General features: G+C 36.3%; 1 protein-coding gene across 12 annotated transcripts in view; it reads right to left on the bottom strand.

Annotated features, from left to right (window-relative positions):
- The window catches only part of ASPH (aspartate beta-hydroxylase), a 204,228-nt gene that overhangs the window by 152,659 nt on the left and 32,572 nt on the right, over positions 1-18,997 (bottom strand). For 6 of the 12 annotated variants that reach the window (XM_086336863.1, XM_086336867.1, XM_086336869.1 and 3 more), the window contains exon 3: positions 17,041-17,109. In XM_086336863.1, the coding sequence (XP_086192989.1) occupies positions 17,041-17,109 (69 nt within the window). Of the gene's footprint in view, positions 1-11,291; positions 12,335-17,040; positions 17,110-18,543; positions 18,589-18,997 lie in introns of those variants that run through there. The other 6 variants (XM_086336862.1, XM_086336861.1, XM_086336865.1 and 3 more) reach the window with 2 other exon arrangements.

Below are 18,997 nucleotides of genomic sequence, written 5' to 3'. Positions count from 1 at the left end.
GGGGGACAGGAGAAGGTGGGAGACAGATGGTTGGAAAGGGAGAGATACTGAGGAGGGGTGAGGAGTGAGGCGGCAAGGAGGGGTGAAAAGGGAGGCAAAGCAGACTGTACAAGGCCAGGCAGGAGAGAATGAAAGGAGATGTAGAAGGTGGAGCTGAGTGGGGAAGAGCCTCAGGAAGGGGCAGTCCCAGAGAATTGGGGGAGCTGGCTGGGCCATGGGAGTGAGACATGCAGGTGACATCCTGAGGAGATGCCCTCAGAAGAGCTTGGGGGTGGGGGCGCGGTGCAGGAAGAGAAAGACAGGAAGGAAAAGGGGAACGAGAAAAGGAGTGGAGAAAGAAAAGAGTAGGTGAAGAAGAAAGGGAACGCAGGAAAGAGGACGGAAGAAAAACAGCCAACAGAAAAAGAAGGTAACTTCCTAACTCCCTATTTCTCATTCCTAAAACTTACAAATCACTCTGCGTATAAATACTATTTAAAAGTTTAAAATTCTTACTTCACTCCAATGAAGATATTCTATTTTAATAAATTCATTACAATTCAGATTACATATACATTTATCTGGATATATGATCAATAAATTAATAAAAACAGACCTTATTACATCACATTTGTATTACGTATTTTTTAAAAACTTCATCTTTTAAACGTAGGAGCATGAGACAGGTACCTCAATTTCAAAGAATTTATTTGCTGAGCACCAATAAATATATTCATTGGCTACATGACACATCTTCCCCAACTAGAGCAATACTAAGCTTTCTATGCCCTTTAGCAGCAAATCACGATGAAGATTATTACCATTTCCTGAGATGCTGCTGCTCCAGCTTTAGCTCTTTCTTTTCTGGTTATTTCCCTTGGCTAAGTGTGCGTGTTTGGCAGAGCTTCTCTCTTCCCTTCGCTCATCTTTGTCTCTGGGTGCCACTTTACCAGGAACATCCTTGATATTCGTGGATTTCCTCCTGTTTTCCTTGGCTTTAGTACCTTTCTCCAGTCCCACTTTCTCCTTTTCTCTGTCTTTTTTACCCCTAGGAGCCTCTTTCTTGGAAGCATCTGAATCTGCAATCTTCTTATCCTTCCGGTCATCCTCTTTTTCTCTCTTCCCCCTTTTTCTCTCTTCATGCTTGCTTTCTTTCTTTGACTCCAGCTTGTCTTTTTCCTTCTTGAGCTCTTCTTTAGTGAGTTCTTTAACTTCCAGGTTTTCCAATTAAAGGAAAGAATGTTTATTGAAGGCATCTCAATTCATAGACAGCAACTTAGTGCAAAAGAATTACCTTTTTTTCTATCTCCCCATACACGAGATGATCATTCAAAAAGTGACTTTCATCCACTAGTTTTAAATTGGCTAACAACAACAGATGCAAACCTCTATGAGGTATCAGCTATAAAAGAAATGCTAGACTCATATTTTTCTAGCTTGCAATATTGTGTGTTTGTCTCAAAACAAGGTTAACATGCAAGATTAATAAAATGAGCCCATCCACAAAGGCAGCACTTTACTCAAAGTGTTAACAACTCACATTTCACAGCTATTAACAACATAATTAAAGGAACACTGGCAATGTAAGAACAAATTTTCCATAACTTGCAAGTATCTGCACAAAGATAATTTTAAAATCTTTAGCTCTAACAAAAAATTATGTCCTTAAAGTATTTGCATTTGCATTCCTTGGAAACAAATATATTGCACCAATGAAAAGTTAAATACCATTTAATTTTCTGAGTTTAGAAAAATACAATTTCCATGAATGTGAAATTTTAAGGTTGTTATCTATAGTATCTAAAATGACAAAGAGAACTTCTTTTCTATTCTTATTCAACATCATGGAATCAGTATTCCTTTAAGTATATTTTCTGCTATTTTATGTAGCGCCACTCCAAGCTAACACCTGTGCTGTCCATGCTCACAGGAGAGACAACAATTGAATGGAATCTACTGGTGATTCCAAATCTCGCAACAGGTGCTGCTTTCAACTTGCTTTAAATAAAGTTTAACAGTCCTGACTGCAAAACCTTTGAATTTTCAGCTTCTTGCTTCTCTCATTAAGAAATCATAAGAGAAGCCAGGTGTTCACTGTATAGTGTAGCATGTAAGCAGAAACAAAAAAGAGATTTCTTTAATAAAATATGGAGGATGTTTCTGCACATCAGAATCATGTAAAACTTATGCAGTACAAAATGTTACTCAATTCTTCCTCCCAATTTTATTAAAACCTCCTAAAGATACACAATAGAATTCATAAATCACCAACCATCCTCAGAGTCCTCATTTTCCTTCAGCACCATCCAGAGTAACACAGAAACGCTGGCAAAGGCAGAATGCAAGTACAAAGCTGGCAGGTCTTACTCTGCACACAGTTTTAAAATATTAAATCTTTAATGTTGAATTTGCCTCTCTAGATCAAGGGGCAAAATTATACTTTATTGGCCATTTATTTCATAGTTATTTACATAAGAATAAAATGGTAAAAATTCTGTTTTCTTCCCAGGAATTATTCAGGTGGGATACTAAGGTTAAAACATTAAAAGTTCTTCATCCTAAAATTAAAGCACAAATCACAAACCCTATAAACCACACAGTAAAAGTCTGACCTGTTAATGTTTCCCCAAAATCAAACTACAATGTGCCAAGCACTGAACACAAAAAAATACTATAAGTTTATATATATGTATAAAAAGCATGCACTTTCCCCATGCCCCTCTCCCTAAAGGACAGAAATATTTACAAGTGTTTCAAGTGAACAAGAAAAACCATGGGGATATAAAATAAGCCTGCAATAATAAGTGTTAGACCATATAGAATGCTTAACAAGTGTAATGATTTTCAGTGAATTAAAATATCAAATACAGCAAATTATATGCTGGCATAATGCAGTGCTCCAGATTGTAAGTTTTCACTTTACTGAAAATTACAAGTTTGATCACACTAGCTTTAATTGTGCTCTAAGGCAGCATCAACAGCTTTTGGAGAAAGGAAATCAATCACTGATGAATTCATCTCTATTTCCAACTTAACTAAAAAATTTAGACTAAGAAATGTTTTAGAAGAAAAGTAGGACGTGTATACTGCAAACTTAGCCTGTGTAATTTAAAGACTATTACAAGGTTTTGATAATTTGAAAAGGAAATTACTTAAAAGCCTGAGGCAGAAATTTCTTTAATGAAATCTTGAGAAAACTACTTATGACCAAAGGTGCACCCAAAACCAAAAAGCGGTAACATTTAGCATTAGTAGCTGCGTCTACAAAACACATCTATAAACTTTCATGCATATTCAAGCATTAAACTTGATTCACTCAAGGCTAATTTGAAAAACAGAAAATACCTTTAGCCTTGGTTTTTCTCTTGGCTAACCCACCAGGTCCTTCTGTTGGTGTTTACAAGATGAAAATAGGTTATAAACAGAAAATAGATAATTAAAAAACTGTCTATAAAATAGTTAAACAGATGCATTGACTAACAGATTTAATTCACCATTTAAAAAATACACTCCTCCAACATACAAAAATATCTATCATTTGTATGTCATTTTAGAACCTTTATCTATAAACAAAAACTACGTTTTTTGTTTTTTTTTTTTCAAAAAAAATTATTTTTGATTTAATTAACTTCACAACCTGCTTTAGATCTGAAAGAACTGTTGGCTTTAGAAATGTCTAATTACTACTGGGAATGACATTTCCCTCTCACTGGTTCCCGGACGCCAGTGGACTTCTGCTTAGACACGGATGATTAATTACAGGCACCAGAGTTGAAAGGACCTGGGGACCCCACTCAGTCATCACTGCCTCTCAAAAACAGGACAGCACATTTATATAGAATTTTACTTTTTATTGTCTAAATTATCACGGCTTTACCCCCAGAGCTTCAAATTTTTTCTATAAAAAACTACATAAGTAAGAATTATATAGTTATAGAGGGATATACTGACTCATCTAAAAACTTTGCAAAGGCTTTCTATTTCCTCTCTAGGCAAATGAAAGTTCTGATAATGCATTTATTTTTTAACCTTCTAACAAATGTCAGTGAGTTGGACCATAATGAAAGCTGAGTGCCAAAGAACTGATGCTTTTGAGTTGTGGTGCTGCTACTAATGCTAAAGACTCTTAAGGGTCCCATAGACTGCAAGGAAATCAAACCAGTCAATCCTAAAGGAAATCAACCCTGAATATTCATTGGAAGGACTGATGCTGAAGCTGAAGCTCCAACACTTTGGCCACCTGATGCAAAGAGCCAACTCATTGGAAAGGACCCTGATGCTGGGAAAGATTGAGGGCAAAAGGAAAAGGGGGCAGCAGAAGATCTGAAATGGTTAGACAGCATCCCCAGCTCAGTGGACATGAATCTGAGCAAACTCCGGGAGACAGTGGAGGATGAGGAGCCTGGCGGGTTATAGTCGATGGAGTCACGAAGAGTTCGAACAAGACTTAGTGACCAAATAATAAAAACAACAAACGTCAACGCCACCTCCCTACAATTTCATTCCCAGCCAGCTGATGCTCCCAGTTCTATCTTCTGTTCACATAAATGTTTTCTTACACTCATGCATCAGCAAACTTTCCAAAGTGGCATTCCAGGTTGCCAATCCATTTCCTGGGTACACCAGGATGGGAAATCTAGTGACTCCTGCTCATCCCTTGTGGACGCAGCACCATGTACAACCTGTCCTCTATAGTGAAGGTCTCGAGTGTTGTCCCAAGAAAACCCCTACACCCTTTTACACATACAGTAAGTCCTCTACATATGAACAAGTTCCGTTCTGAGAGAGCATTCGTAAGTCTAATTTGTTCATTAGTCCAACAAAGTTAGCCTAGGTACCAAACTAACACAATCAGGTATATAGTCCTGCACTGTAATAGGTTTATAATAGTTTTCACACAAATAACACATAAAAAGACAAACACACAAAGATAAAACATTTTTAACCTTACAGTACCTTGAAAATTACAGTAGTACAGTACAACAGCTGGTATATACAAGGGCTGGCATTAAGTGAACAGGCAAGAAGGACTGGAAGAGGGAGAGGAGGTGGGAGATTGTAGAGCTGAATGACAGTCAGCAATAGGAGATGGAAGCTGCAATGTCACTCACGCCTGACACTGATGGAGCACATGTTTACATCTTTGAAAGTTCTCAACTTGAACGTCTGTATGTAGAAGACTTACTGCACTCCTGCTGGAAACCATGGAACCCCCCTCTACGTTTCTCAAAACCATGACCACACTCCCACTTCAAATATGAGATATTTTTACTCGGGTTATACTCTGAGTCCTCCTCCATTCCTAAATCCCTTCCCCTTTCTCTTCATGGAAATTTGTTTCCATCAAATGCGATAGTTCATATGAGAATGGTCATTTATTTTGGTTGAGATATCACCACTGTCATTCTGGAGAAAATAAAGTAATACTATATCTTACCACTGACTACATTAAAAACAGAAATGTGAATTAACTGTTCCATGTGGCTATCTCTATCTGTCTGGTTATTTGATATACATACATAACCAAAACCAGTGTGTATGTCTGACTACTATCTTTCACAGACAAAGCCCAACTGTTTCCTAAATTCTATCAAGAACAGCACACCACCTGGTAATACTGAACGCTATCTTGGACCACTCCCGAATAAAGTTTGTTTAGATAAAATATAAAACTCATTATTTTAATGACAACTTTAAAATTCATGAGTACTACCCAATGTGCAAAAAAAATTAATATAAAGCATGAAAAAACACTTTTAACGATGCTACTGGCCCCCACCCCTGCATTCATTTCTACACATTCTTGACTGGCAGGCCTAGATACTCCCTTACAAAGCAGAGTGGTGGGAATCCGACTATCCCCTTCAATATTATGATGTACTCAAAACTGGTGAAAAGGCTAGAGTTAATTTTTGTCATAAATAAGCCAATATATTAAATCGACATCAGATTAGTTGATTAGAAAAGAAAATATGTGATTTAAAACTTTGCTTTTATATATTCCTAATTAGACAGAATTAAATTATCATTCATATCAATGGCTAGTGTGGACTCTCCCTGTAATACTGTGCAAAATCAACAACGTACCCTCTTTTTCTTCTTTTCTCTCTTTATGACTATAGCCAATGTGCAGGAGGGCAAAAAAAAAAAAATAACAATTCCATCAAACAATATAATTCATGATAATACAATAATTCCTTAAAAATAATTTCTAAATACTATGGAGAAAGATGTATCAATTGGAGTTTAAAACAGAAGCATCTTGGTACTCTTTTATTTGGATGAAAGTTGTTTTTATTGATAGAATATGTTCTAATTGAAGGCAATGACCAGACAAGCATTACCTTGTGGCTATGGGCAAAAAGAATGGCAAAAAAAAAAAAAAAGGAAAAAAAAGCATCATCATGTTTGCTTCTTTTCTGCCCTGTAAGTTTACTTTGATGGTTTTAAAATGATTATTATTAATAGCTCAGTTGATGCTTTGGGAATTCTTATACTGAAAATTAGGGGAAAAAAATTTTTTTTAAAGCAGGTCTTATATTTTTCTCTTAGAACCTGAGACAGTTGCCTAAAAGTAATTAATGTTACTGTGGCAACTGCCTCAGAGACACTACATCAGATGCATTTTCCAAGTGAAATGCTACGGATGAAATTAAAATGCTGAATCATGAAGCCAATGGTCGGACCTGCGGTTCCACCACAATTTTAGAAGACTGGCTCCATTACAGAAACCCAAATAGGCTTTCAGGGAGTTGGTCACAGAATCGGTTGGCTGGGTATCATGTCATATTTAGGTCATCCCAGTCACTCCCACTGTCCCTGGTGAGACCAGTGAGTCACCCCGAGCCTGTTTTGTATCTTCCTCCTGCCTATCAAAGCATCATGATATATTTCAACGCCGATTACCGATGAGCTCCAGATGCCTAAGAGAAGATCCTGTGAGTTAGCCTGTCACTCTAGAACGTGAGTCTAGTCTTTGTAAAATACAAGCGAGGACTTTATACACCAAAACAGAAACCTGATGAGAGCCTACAGTACCGGGAACTCACTCAGTGCTCTGCGGTGACCTCAATGGGAGGCTGACTCACATCGCTGAACGGCAGAAACTAACACAATATTGTAAAGCAACCATACGCCAATTAAAAAAAATAAAAGATCTAGTTGCAAAACACACAAAAAATGAGGCATAACTAAAGAAATACATTTTTAAATGTATAAGTAATACTATGGCAGTAAAGTTTAAAACAAACCAAAAAACACTACACCAATTCTCTTTTTATTTTTAAATAGATGGCATAACAATATTATCATGGACATTTTCGAAAAAAGGAAGCTACAAACCTTACACCCCTCAAGGATAAGGGAAGATCAGAACATCGGAGAATTGAAAGACTAAAAATCTACGAAGGAATTACATCCAGAGAGTGAGAGCATGAACAAAGATAAAATGCAGACTCAAATACAAATGAGATAGCAGAAAAATCACCTGAAGACCTTTACTAGCATAGGTCAGGTCACTGTATTTAAACTTCAAAGTGTCAATCACTTCTCTTGAAAAAAAATATATACCCAATAATGTTTTCACTAATTTAAGCTTTTTTTTTTTTAAATCAGTGTTTTATTATACAATGAGTAATTCCTAAAGTTCTCATCACCAGGACCAACCCCAGCAAATATTTAATAAATACCGTGTTGGGCTCAGCTTTGAAGAGGAGTCAAAACCAGGCTAACCTCGCTCCCAACTTTAAGGAGTTCAAAATTTAGTTCATATCTACTCCTGTGTGTCACATGGTCATCTCAACAAATAACCAAGGCAGAGAACTCAGTATACTGTTTCATCAATCAATCAGCTTGTGATAATAAAGTCTGCATCACTGAATTTTATAAAAAGTGTGCACATTCATGGTGATCAGAGAAATTTCCAAAGCCCCAAAATGCAGAAAATGACTTGTTTCATAGAGCAGGATCTGATTTAAGATGGGTCTATGGTTTTTCCAGTGGTCATGTATGGATGTGAGAGTTGGACTGTGAAGAAAGCTGAGCGCCGAAGAATTGATGCTTTTGAACGGTGGTGTTGGAGAAGACTCTTGAGAGTCCCTTGGACTGCAAGGAGATCCAACCAGTCCATTCTGAAGGAGATCAGCCCTGGGTGTTCTTTGGAAGGAATGATGCTAAAGCTGAAACTCCAGTACTTTGGCCACCTCATGTGAAGAGTTGACTCAAAGGAAAAGACTCTGACGCTGGGAGGGATTGGGGGCAGGAGGAGAAGGGGACGACAGAGGATGAGATGGCTGGATGGCATCACCGACTGGATGGATGTGAGTCTGAGTGAACTCCGAGAGATGGTGATGGACAGGGAGGCCTGGCGTGCTGCGATTCATGGTGTAGCAAAGAGTCGGACACGACTAAGAGACCGAACTGAACTGAACTGTCAGTCCCCAAAAGGTGTAACTGTGGGTGTTCAAATTCATATCTGTCTCTACTTCTATCTGCTTTTGCTAATTCTCCAAAATTACAAACATCAGGACAGACAAGGAAACATTTTGTTCCATCTGCTGCTAAATGAGAATAACCAGAATTCAAGCAGAGAAAACAATTTTTCTTACATGTTTGCATTCAGCTCTATACAACAGGGAGGTAATTTTTAGAATAAAGAATCAAGTGCAAGATGAAAAAGCAGGATTGTTGATGTTCAGTTGCTTAGTTGTATCTGACTCTTTTGCAATCCCATGGACTGTAGCCCAGCAGGATTTCCCAGGCAAGAATACTAGAGTGGATTGCCATTTCCTTCTCCAGGGGATCTTCCCAACCCAGGGATCAAACCCATGTCTCCGGCAATGGCCTGAGGCACCTGGGAAGCCCGAAACAGCAGGAATCACCCAGCATTCCATCATGTCCAAGTCATCTGCAACATACAGCAATCTGGCAGCTGGACATCAAGCATCAGTACCCAGGAGATGCCTCTCCAACTGACTTACATCGCACCCCTCACATCCCAGGGGAAATAAGGGCCGAAAGAAACTGAAGTGCAAAAATGAAGTCCTCTGAGTGCCACCTCCTTGCTTTTGCACCAAATTCCAGAGAACTCAGTGCCTTTTCAATTGGACAAACAGCAGTTCCATCTGAGGAAGGGCAGCTCGGAACAGACAAGGCCATGTGAACTCAGAAGTGCTTTCGGTTGTTCCAAACTGGAAACACAGAGTTAAGTACGTGAGTGCTAGGTTGCTTCAGTTGCAAATGACTCTTTGCAACCCTATGGACCTTAGCCTGCCAGGATCCTCTGTCCATGGGATTCCCCAGGTAATAATACTGGAATGGGTTGCCATTCCCTTCTCTAGCGGATCTTCCCAACCCAGGGATCGAACCAGCATCTCTTATGTCACCTGCATAGGCAGGCAGGTTCTTTACCAAAAATATAGAACAATGTAAAATTCCTTAAGAACTATAAACACTCAAACTAACAATTACATTTTTTTTTTGTTCCTAAGCTTAAAAGACACAAGCTAGTAAAGTATTTCTATGCTCAAACAGAAAATGACACAATAAATCCTTAGAAGATTAAGAACTATAACATATATAGTAAATAAAATGTAAACGAGACTACTTTGATCAGCTTCAAAGTACTTTATACCAGTTTGGCAAATACCTTTATTTTCTCACCAAAGCAAGCTGTGGGAACAAGTTGAAGGCTGTCACAGAAGTCAGGGGTTCACCAGTTACCTGGATTTTATCATCATCAGAGGCTTTTCAAAGGGCTGATCAGCAGGGGTACCAAAAAAATGGCAAAGGATCCTACATCCTTATTTTTCATTTACAAAAATACAGCATAATTAATTTCTGTACATAAAGTGTACATTAGTATTGTGACAAAAAAGCAGTCTGATGAAAAATTAATGATTCTGAACATTTTTAACACACAAATTTCATTATTTCTCATAAACTGATCAAACATCTTCTAGAGTTAGTAGCAATGAAGCATTAAGAAACAAGACTGCCTTAAAAAATACATCTCAGACACTGGACTAAAGGAATTTCTCTGAGGCTTAAGACTCCCTTTGAACTTAAACCTAACAAACTCTGATCTGTCACAGAACTCAAATTCAAAGTGAAAAAACATTATAAATATGGACAAAGACAGAATAAACTTTCAGAAAGAACATTATTAAATCCTACTAATTTGCTTCAAAATATTAACATTCCAAAATTAGAAGCTTTTGATTGTCAGAAACATTAACAGAATGAAGCATATTCCTTGAATAATTAGGAAAAGACAAACTAGGGTTATAATAATCATTTAAGCGTTAGGAGATCATTGTCCAATGTATAATGTACGTGTGTGGTAAGTCTCACAGTCCTGTCTGACTCTCTTCAACCCCACAGACTGTAGCCTACCAGGTTCCTCTGTCCATGGGATTCTCCCGGCAAGAATATTGGAGAGGGTTGCCATTTCCTTCTCCAGAGGATCTTTCCAACTCAGGGATCAAACAAACATCTCTTATGTCTCCTGAATTGGCAGGTGGGTTACTTACTACTAGCGCCACCTGGGAAGGCCCCAATGTATAACACATGTATCTGTTTCCAAAAGGAGTTATGAATAATGCTTTTAAAAGTAAGATTAGCAAACTAGACAGTTTTCCCCAACACATGTAAATATTAAGTCAAGGGGAAGTTGATAGGTTCTAGGGTTCTGATTTGAAACTTTTACTTGAAGGCTCTTGTTTTGACAGCCTGCAAGAGAGACTTCTAAAAAAGAAACTAAATTGGTCATATTCCCTTCTGAAAAAAATGGTGAATAATCCACTTTCTGAAAGCAACTTGATTAAAAGGGAAAAAATAAGAATAAATATTTGAAAAGTAGAAGTTATAGTTAAATAAAATGTTAAAAAACACAAATATTTTCCAATGCTAAGCTCTATAAAGAACCAAAGCTAAGCTAAGTTTCACAGAGGCTCAAAAAGATGTAAAAACATGAACTACCACTCTCAAAAAGGGAAAAAGAAATAGAAGTCTTGGGTCTTATTGCTCTTAAGCTGTAAGAGCTTTATTTGAGGTGGGGAATGAATGAAATCTAATTTTAAGAAATGCATGTTACCTATGTCTAATAATACCATTGCTCTTGCTATCACTGAAGCAAACTCATTTTAAATGAATTAATTCAAAGGTGTTTTTAAGGTTTTCTAATCACAAAAATAGATTTTCAAAAAAAGAATTACCACTTCAATGAATTTAATTTTAAAAACCATATTACACCTAAGCCAAAGTTGATGGCCAATTAATAAGGTAGTATAGGAAAAAATGGAAAAAGACCGTAATTTAGGATGAATAATTTTAATATGTACAACATTATTTAGGATACATATTCACATTTTCCTTCCTGTGTAATAAGCCTCCTTTAAGAAAAATACAAATTACTTTCTCTGGATGTATATTTGGAAATGAAATTAAAAATAAATTTTGCTTTCATAGAGAGAAAGATTCAGACACACTACTATCTGAATACAGCAATTGAACTACCCTAAGGCAACAACATGGGGTTATTTTCAAAGCACCATGAATACAGAATGTGACACTGAAATCTGTTATTAATCCATCTGACAAATCAACCTAAACAAATTACAATAAAAAATAGCTTTTTAAAGAGCCATCATTTTACACATCAATCGTGTTAAGGATCAACAGAGAAGCATTGAAAGCATGAATCATGCTAGCAGTATTTTTATAATCAATCCCACTGTAATCATCTTAATGAACAGCATGTTAGAAGGACAGGCAGCAAGGGTTAATCACAAAACAATCTATTAAGTTTCTGAATTTAGTTCAGTGAGCACATGAGTTGAAACAAAATGATACAGAAACCAATTATACTACCAAGAACATCATTCTCAATGCACTTTGTGAACCACTAGGAGGAGAATGCTGCTTTCCTCAAGTGGGAAAGTCAAGCAAGGGACTAGTTAGGCGCTGTACTGGGGGAAGACCACATGGTTGCCTTGTATTGTCCCATCACGCTGCCCCACTGCATGTTAAGCCCTGGGTGAGCGAAGGAAAGAAAGAAAAAGGAGACTGCTTCGGGGGTTCATAAGCCAGTGACTTCAGCCCCTGCATCAAAGTTATTGGTTATGTAAATCCAAGATGACGCAAGTCTTGCCCTGAACCCCTTCATTCTGTGACGTCCCATCAACGCCATCTGCGGTCTCACTTTCTTCTTCTTCTTCTTCTAGCATTTCAAAAGGAGTCATTATATCATAGAGAAATGAGAGGAAACCATAAAACCAATCTGAACTTTCCTCTGCTAAAATATTAAGGACTTCCTCAAGAGAATCAATATTTTCATTACTGCCATCTTTGGTCAGGCCTACATAAGGATAAAGGAAGAGAGAAAGAGAAAATGAGAGCAGTTAAGTGGAAAAAAGAAGCGTTGGAAGAGTGATCTCAACAAAGGATGTGCATCATGGTCAAAGACATTTACAGAAAAGACATTTTGGAAAATAAAGAAATGGGTTAAGATGCACATCTTACAATCAACTCTCAATCATACGGACTAAAGGAAAGGCGGTGGGATCAATCTTCAGCCTTCCTACCAGTCCCTCACCGGGTTTCTCATCAGAGAATCGAGAACCCGAAAATCACAAAATTGCATCAGCCAAAACTGACTCACCCACTTCAACGGGAAAAGTGAGTAAAAATAATATGAGGATAAAAAGACACTTCTGACAAGCCCCACCTCGCCTCATTTAGCACCCAGATAATATCGAGAGTTGATTATACAAATATTTACATACACCAATAAATATTCACTGAAAATAGAAACATTTGTTTCATCAATTTTTTTCCCTTTAGGAGCTGGAGTTAATTTAGGAAACTCTGGAATTAACATGATTAGCAGGCTTACTGTTCAGCTTCAATAAATGGGTATCAGTGCGCTCCAATTCTACCAGATAATCAACTTAAATTTTAACACTGTAAGATGTCAGCTTTATTATGCTGTGATTACTTGACTCATGGTCCTATAATTCTGACAAATAATAAGAGTCAGCCAGAATTAATAATGATTCGTTCAGCCTACCAATATGAAACGTGATCAGTCACCTGCATGGGGAACATTCCAGAGTTCTCCACTTATCAGCTCCTGAAGTTAGCTTCTACTGCAAAGACCCCTGATGCCTGCTATTTTTAAGTCTTGGCCCCCATCCGACCCCCATGATGGAAAGAAAGCAACATATATATTGTTTTTATCATTTGCTGTCTTCCTGTGAAGAATTGGCTTTGAGTATGACTAGTCTCTTGCCTCCAGCAGGTCTCAAAGTCCACAAACACTGTCAATCTCTATAATTTTGACAGGGTAGAAAAAAAAAAATCAGGCTGGAGGGTTCTGGCTGTAAGAAATGTGAACATCCATGACTGTAGAGCTTTCCAGGTTAGAACCACCTAATTCGGTATTCCTGGCTTTGGCAATACAAAATCTGTCCACAAAGCATAACTACTGGCAATCGAGATTGGCAGGTAAGGGATAATAATAAGACAACTAGTCTAATATTAAAGGTTATAGTTTCTCTGTATTAGTCCACAGAAGAACTACACTGTGCCATTCTTCATGTATTTGGGGTGGGGTGGGGGGCACAAACTATAGCTGGTATTTAAATAACTTTTTGATCAACCCAGAATGTCTCTTCACTGAATTGAAGAGTTAACAAAAGCTTTGAACAGAGATCTGTCTTCCCAGTCAAGACTCTATGGAAATAACATTGTTTCTTCTTGTTCAAAAAGAAGCTACACATAGAAGCTGTGTATTTAGAATAAATGCGCATCCCCTGTGGCTCAAGTGGAAAGAGTCTGCCTGCAATGCGGGAGACCTGGGTTCAATCCCTGGGCAAGGAAATGGCAACCCACTCTAATATTCTTGTCTGGAAAATCCCATGGACGGAGGAGCCTGGCAGGTTACAGTCCATGGGGTCGCAAAGAGTCAGACACAACTGAGTGACTATCACATATTTAGAATAAATATATTTCTTATTCTCCATTTTCCAGTATAAGTAATTTCAAGTATTGAATATAAAATATAAAACTTTACTACCCCTCAATATGACAGGCTGAAGTATGTGACAAATGGGCAAAAACATTTGAAAAAAACTAATTACTCAACTATGCCACCTTTCTGTGGTTCTTAAGACAAAAGAACTAGTCTAAAAAGAAAATATGTTCTGGGTACACAATTCTTTCTAAGAGAAGGCCTGAACCAAGGAGCAGGGTGTGAGTGCCTCTGACTGGGCAACAGCCAGCCTTCCCTTCTGCACACTCATGCACCTGTCAATCTACAAATATTTGTCAAGGCTCTAAGAGTTACCTTCCCTTTTGTTCTCTAGCCATACCTGATGCCAGCTGAGTACCAGTCGCAGGACAAAAGGATAACCATGTGTCATGTTACTCTAAGAAAATGTTACTCCTGAAGCAATGTTACTCTAAGAAAATGTTACTCAGTATTTATTCCTCTTTCCTATTGATTTCATTTGGGAAACATATTTTCAAAGAATACATTTTGGGACAGTATAACTTTCAATCATCCAAACCTAAATCAAAGACATTTATTTTAGAAAATGTGGCCACAAAACTAGGAAGCCATATAAACAAGACCAGGTTTAGAACATTTTCAAAGTATACCATAAGGGCCATGGCCAGAAATAAATAATAAAATGAATGACAGCTATTGATCTTGATATACTCACGTATTTCATTTTCTCTTTATATTTTAAAAGAAAAGCCAAACTTTGAAATGTGAAAGAAATCTAAATATGAATGTATACATTTCCTGAAATGGGTCAAATTTAAATACATGCAAATTTAAGACTCCAGGAAGAAATACTAATGAAATAAATGCCAAACCTATGGAAGTTCAGCATAACTAGGAATATTATCACACCTGCCCTGCCAAGCTCTCAGCTAAGCTCTGACTTCCTCCTTTCATCCCTCTTGGGCATTCCCTTTGCCTTAATCCAAAGCTTTTACACTAGAGCTTCAGCTTCTCCAAGCAGAGCATATCCCAAGGTCTAGCTCTTTTTGGGGTACACAATCTGCTCCCCCATAATCTCTCCCTGAGCATACAGAGCCCAGCAGCGCCTGAGCCCCCCAAAATTCACCTGGTTCTTGCAATCACCCTCCAGTAACAGAGGCACAACTCAGCGACAACAACCTCACAACGTAGAAAAGAACTTTAGTCATAAAATTCAATTCCCATCAAGGTCGTATTTCACGCAGAGAATTCAAATGCTATAGAATAAGGTTAGAGGACAAACAGTTCACATTCGTGTCCTTCATCTTTACCAAAGCCACAAGCCAACTGTGAATTAGTACACATAATACAGTAAAATAGTGTGTCATAGCCTTTTTGCATGTAATCGTCAAATTACCAAATGAACCTTCATGTTAACCAACTGGGTTCTACTCCCAGTATATGGTTCTTATAAAAAGATCAGGTTACCATTTGCCCATTCCACATACGTGGCTACCCACAAATGAGAATGTTCTAAATTACAGTTAAACTCTTAATGGCTGCTTAAAAATACTAAGGGGAAAAAATTTTTGAAATCTAAAATTCTAAAAATCAACTTATTAATGTGAATTTGCAGTAGAAATAATATGTGCTATAGAAGATATATCATTTTAATTTTTAATAGTTGGTGTTTCCTAATAGACGATAGCTGATTTTAAGCACCTTAAAAAAAATAAAAACAAAAAAACAACCAAATGTAGTAGGTAATATTATTTCTAAAACAAGGAAACTTGGCCCATATGAAGCTATTTTTAAAATAAAAAGCCCTGCTATTCAGAATTTGTCATTTACAGAAAAGTAATAAAATAGAGTAATTAACCACTTAAAGGCAAGCAAATCAGCACTGTTCTAAGTTTTATATGATTTTCTTTCTTTCACATGCCAAGATTATAGTCTTCTGAGGACTTACTGTATTTATAGAAACCCAAATTTAGATATGTAATGACAAAATTATATAGAAAATTCTATTATGGTTAAGACAGGAAAAGAAATTCCATGGGTATTGAACGCTTTCACTGTTAAGTAGCAAATATAATTCTCACTGAGCAGTAACAAGATGACATACAGTAAATCAAAATTAAAAACTTTTATTATATTTCATTAGTTACAGATGCAGTATCTCCCATTTTTTCATATCCATAAAATATATACAAAATTGTGCAAGAATTTCTTTGTGCTATTATTCTATTAAGCTTAGTATGTAATACCTTACCATATTTGCTATTTTTCTAAAGACTTCAGTGTAAAGTATTTTGATACACACTATGCTATATACTAAACAAAGGAAAAGATGCTGTTTAACAAGCAGAAATACATATCTCATCAGGCCAGATTATATAAAATTTGTATATTAAAATCAGCACCATCTTTTATAGCATAACAGCATGTTAAAATAAATGAAAAAAATATCACCTCTTTATCACAAAAAAACATCTCAATGATTAAGACAGGCATTTCTGGTGATAAAAAAGAAGGGTCAAGACTTAAAAAAAAAAATCAAGAAATCTGGCCAAAGATTACTAGTTTATATTTTAATGTTACCTTCCAAACATCATAGGACATTTTGAGATGTTTACTACCACTACTTTATTTCAAAATGAATTTATGTAAGCTTTTAGAAATTCATGCTTTCAAATGGACATGAAATATGTCAAATGATGCTAAAGAATGGCTGTAATTACCATATCTGAAAACAGACTAGGACATTAAATTTCCAAATGCTACGTTCAAAATATAAAGTGCTTTAAATCTAAAAACACACATGAAATGATATTACCAATTAGGAACATCTGTGCAGGAGCTGTATACTTATTTATTTGCAAAAGTAACTTGAAATGTGAGAGTTTATGGAAAAATAATTATGCTATTCATTTCATCCTAACAAGAATACATAGTATGGGAAAACATCTTCCATAAAATGTTAATGATTAACACAGACATTATTAAAACTTAAATATTATTTTGCTTCCAATATTTCAGCACCACTAACTTTAAAAAAAAAAATGTGTACTTGCCTAATAAAACTTTGGCATCATCCACATCAAAATCTCCATCACCATCAGCATCATAGATTCCAAGTTTTCCTACAAGAGGAGAAGCAGAGAAGGATATGGGAACAAAAGGGAAGCCAAATTTAATAAGGTGTTACTACTCCTTACAGTTCTGCATACTAGTTATTAATGCTACCAAGCAAGGCAACTCTTTGCTCCTTTCATTAAGAAAAGTTGTGCTAAATGATAATCTCACTTAAAAATGAAGACAGTTCACTTAGAGATTAAGGGAACATTCACCTAACAAATATAAGAAATAACTGAGATAATATTTTCGTTCAGGGCTTAACAATACCCTGATATTTAATCATTTCAGAATAATATTTTTAAATTTTATTGCTAAAAATATTTTAGATAAAATTTTCAACATATATAAGGAACAATACGGATCCACTTCTAATAGTTACATGAAATTTAATGTTTCTATAATATAGAAGGTCCTCATATTATCAATATTCAAAACTAAATACCCACAGAGTCTCAAAGACTATATGTAATTCACATCAAGTACAAGTACTAAAAATAAAAGGATAGATTATATTTAATAATAAGGACTATGACAAGCATCATGAATCAATCCTTAAAAAAAGACTGTTCTGGAAATAAAGTATGTAAAACTGGCCTTTTGAAATTACAAAGAACACTTACAGTTATCTTACTTAAAAACATAATTAGCACCAGTCACCTACTACTAAGGAAAAACAAAAAGACTTAAAACAGACAAGCTGAAAAGCCAATACAAGCAGAGAGTTCCTCCTTCAAAAACAGTAAGTATGAATTTTAAGGCATAATAAAGTTTTATCATCTCAGCACTGTTATGTTCAGCATTTCAAATGTGAGTCAAATACATTCAATTTCCTAAAAACATCCAAAAATCGACATGATTTATAATTCATCACTGGACAATGGATGTGAAGAGGTTTATTAATTTCACATTTTTAAACAATATTTTAAACCACATTCACAAATACAGTATCAGTACTAAAACACTAGTTGGCAACACTGCTGCCATTTCTTATTAAAAAGTAAATTAACACATTGCATAACAGCATGAAGAACTTTGGGAGTAGAATAGGTATGACCAACCTGGACCCTCCCAGAGCCCTTAAGAAAACATTTAACTTGCTATGTCCTACTTAGGAAAATATTTAACTTGCTATGTAGAAGTCTGGTTTACAAAGCACACATATATTGAAAATGATAATAGTGAGAGAGAGAAGGAAGTTATCATTTCTATATCTAAGAAAATATAAATGAAAAGCACTGGTCTGCAGTTTAGGCTACATATAGTACAGTTCAAATAACATTAAAAAGAACCCAGAAACTATACTTTCTGAGAAATTTAAAAGGGAAAATTGGTCCTATCACTTACATTCTCTAATGCAAGTGATAACTAAAATAGTAGCCTAAGGGTGCAGTTTTAGAGACTAACACAAGTAGACTTAAAATTCAACTCCAAGAGCCTACCTTGAAGTACCTCTGACAAGTTATAACGGAAGTCCTTTGCTTTGGCTGCATGCATGTAAAAACACAAAATTGTTACTTGCGTTTAAATATTCTGAAATTAATAATGATGACAGCACAAAAAGTTAAAAAACAGTGACCTCTATGTTTTTACATATTTACAATGTTGAATTTTATGTCAGGTGAATTTTACCTCAATTACAAAAAAAAAAGACTTGATCAAGTGAAACCAAAGAATCATCAAAGTAAAAAAAATCATGAAAAACTGCAGTGATTATGGGGAGAGAAAGGGGAAAAGAGAAGGAAGGAAGACAACTCTCAGAAGTCACACAACAACCTCCTCCAAACAGTGTACAGGGCACACCTACACATGAACTCACACACAGACGTGTCCTCCCACAATTTCAATGAGGACACAGAAGGTATGCTTTGAAATGCTTTCTTTAAGTCAGGGTCT

This window comes from Bos grunniens, chromosome 14, assembly GCF_055505025.1.
Source record: "Bos grunniens cultivar Pamir isolate PY7600 chromosome 14, Bosgru_T2T1.0, whole genome shotgun sequence".
In the NCBI taxonomy this organism is placed as follows: domain Eukaryota; kingdom Metazoa; phylum Chordata; class Mammalia; order Artiodactyla; family Bovidae; genus Bos; species Bos grunniens.
Note: the sequence above shows the minus strand (reverse complement) of the source record. Positions and strands in the feature narration are given on the sequence as shown.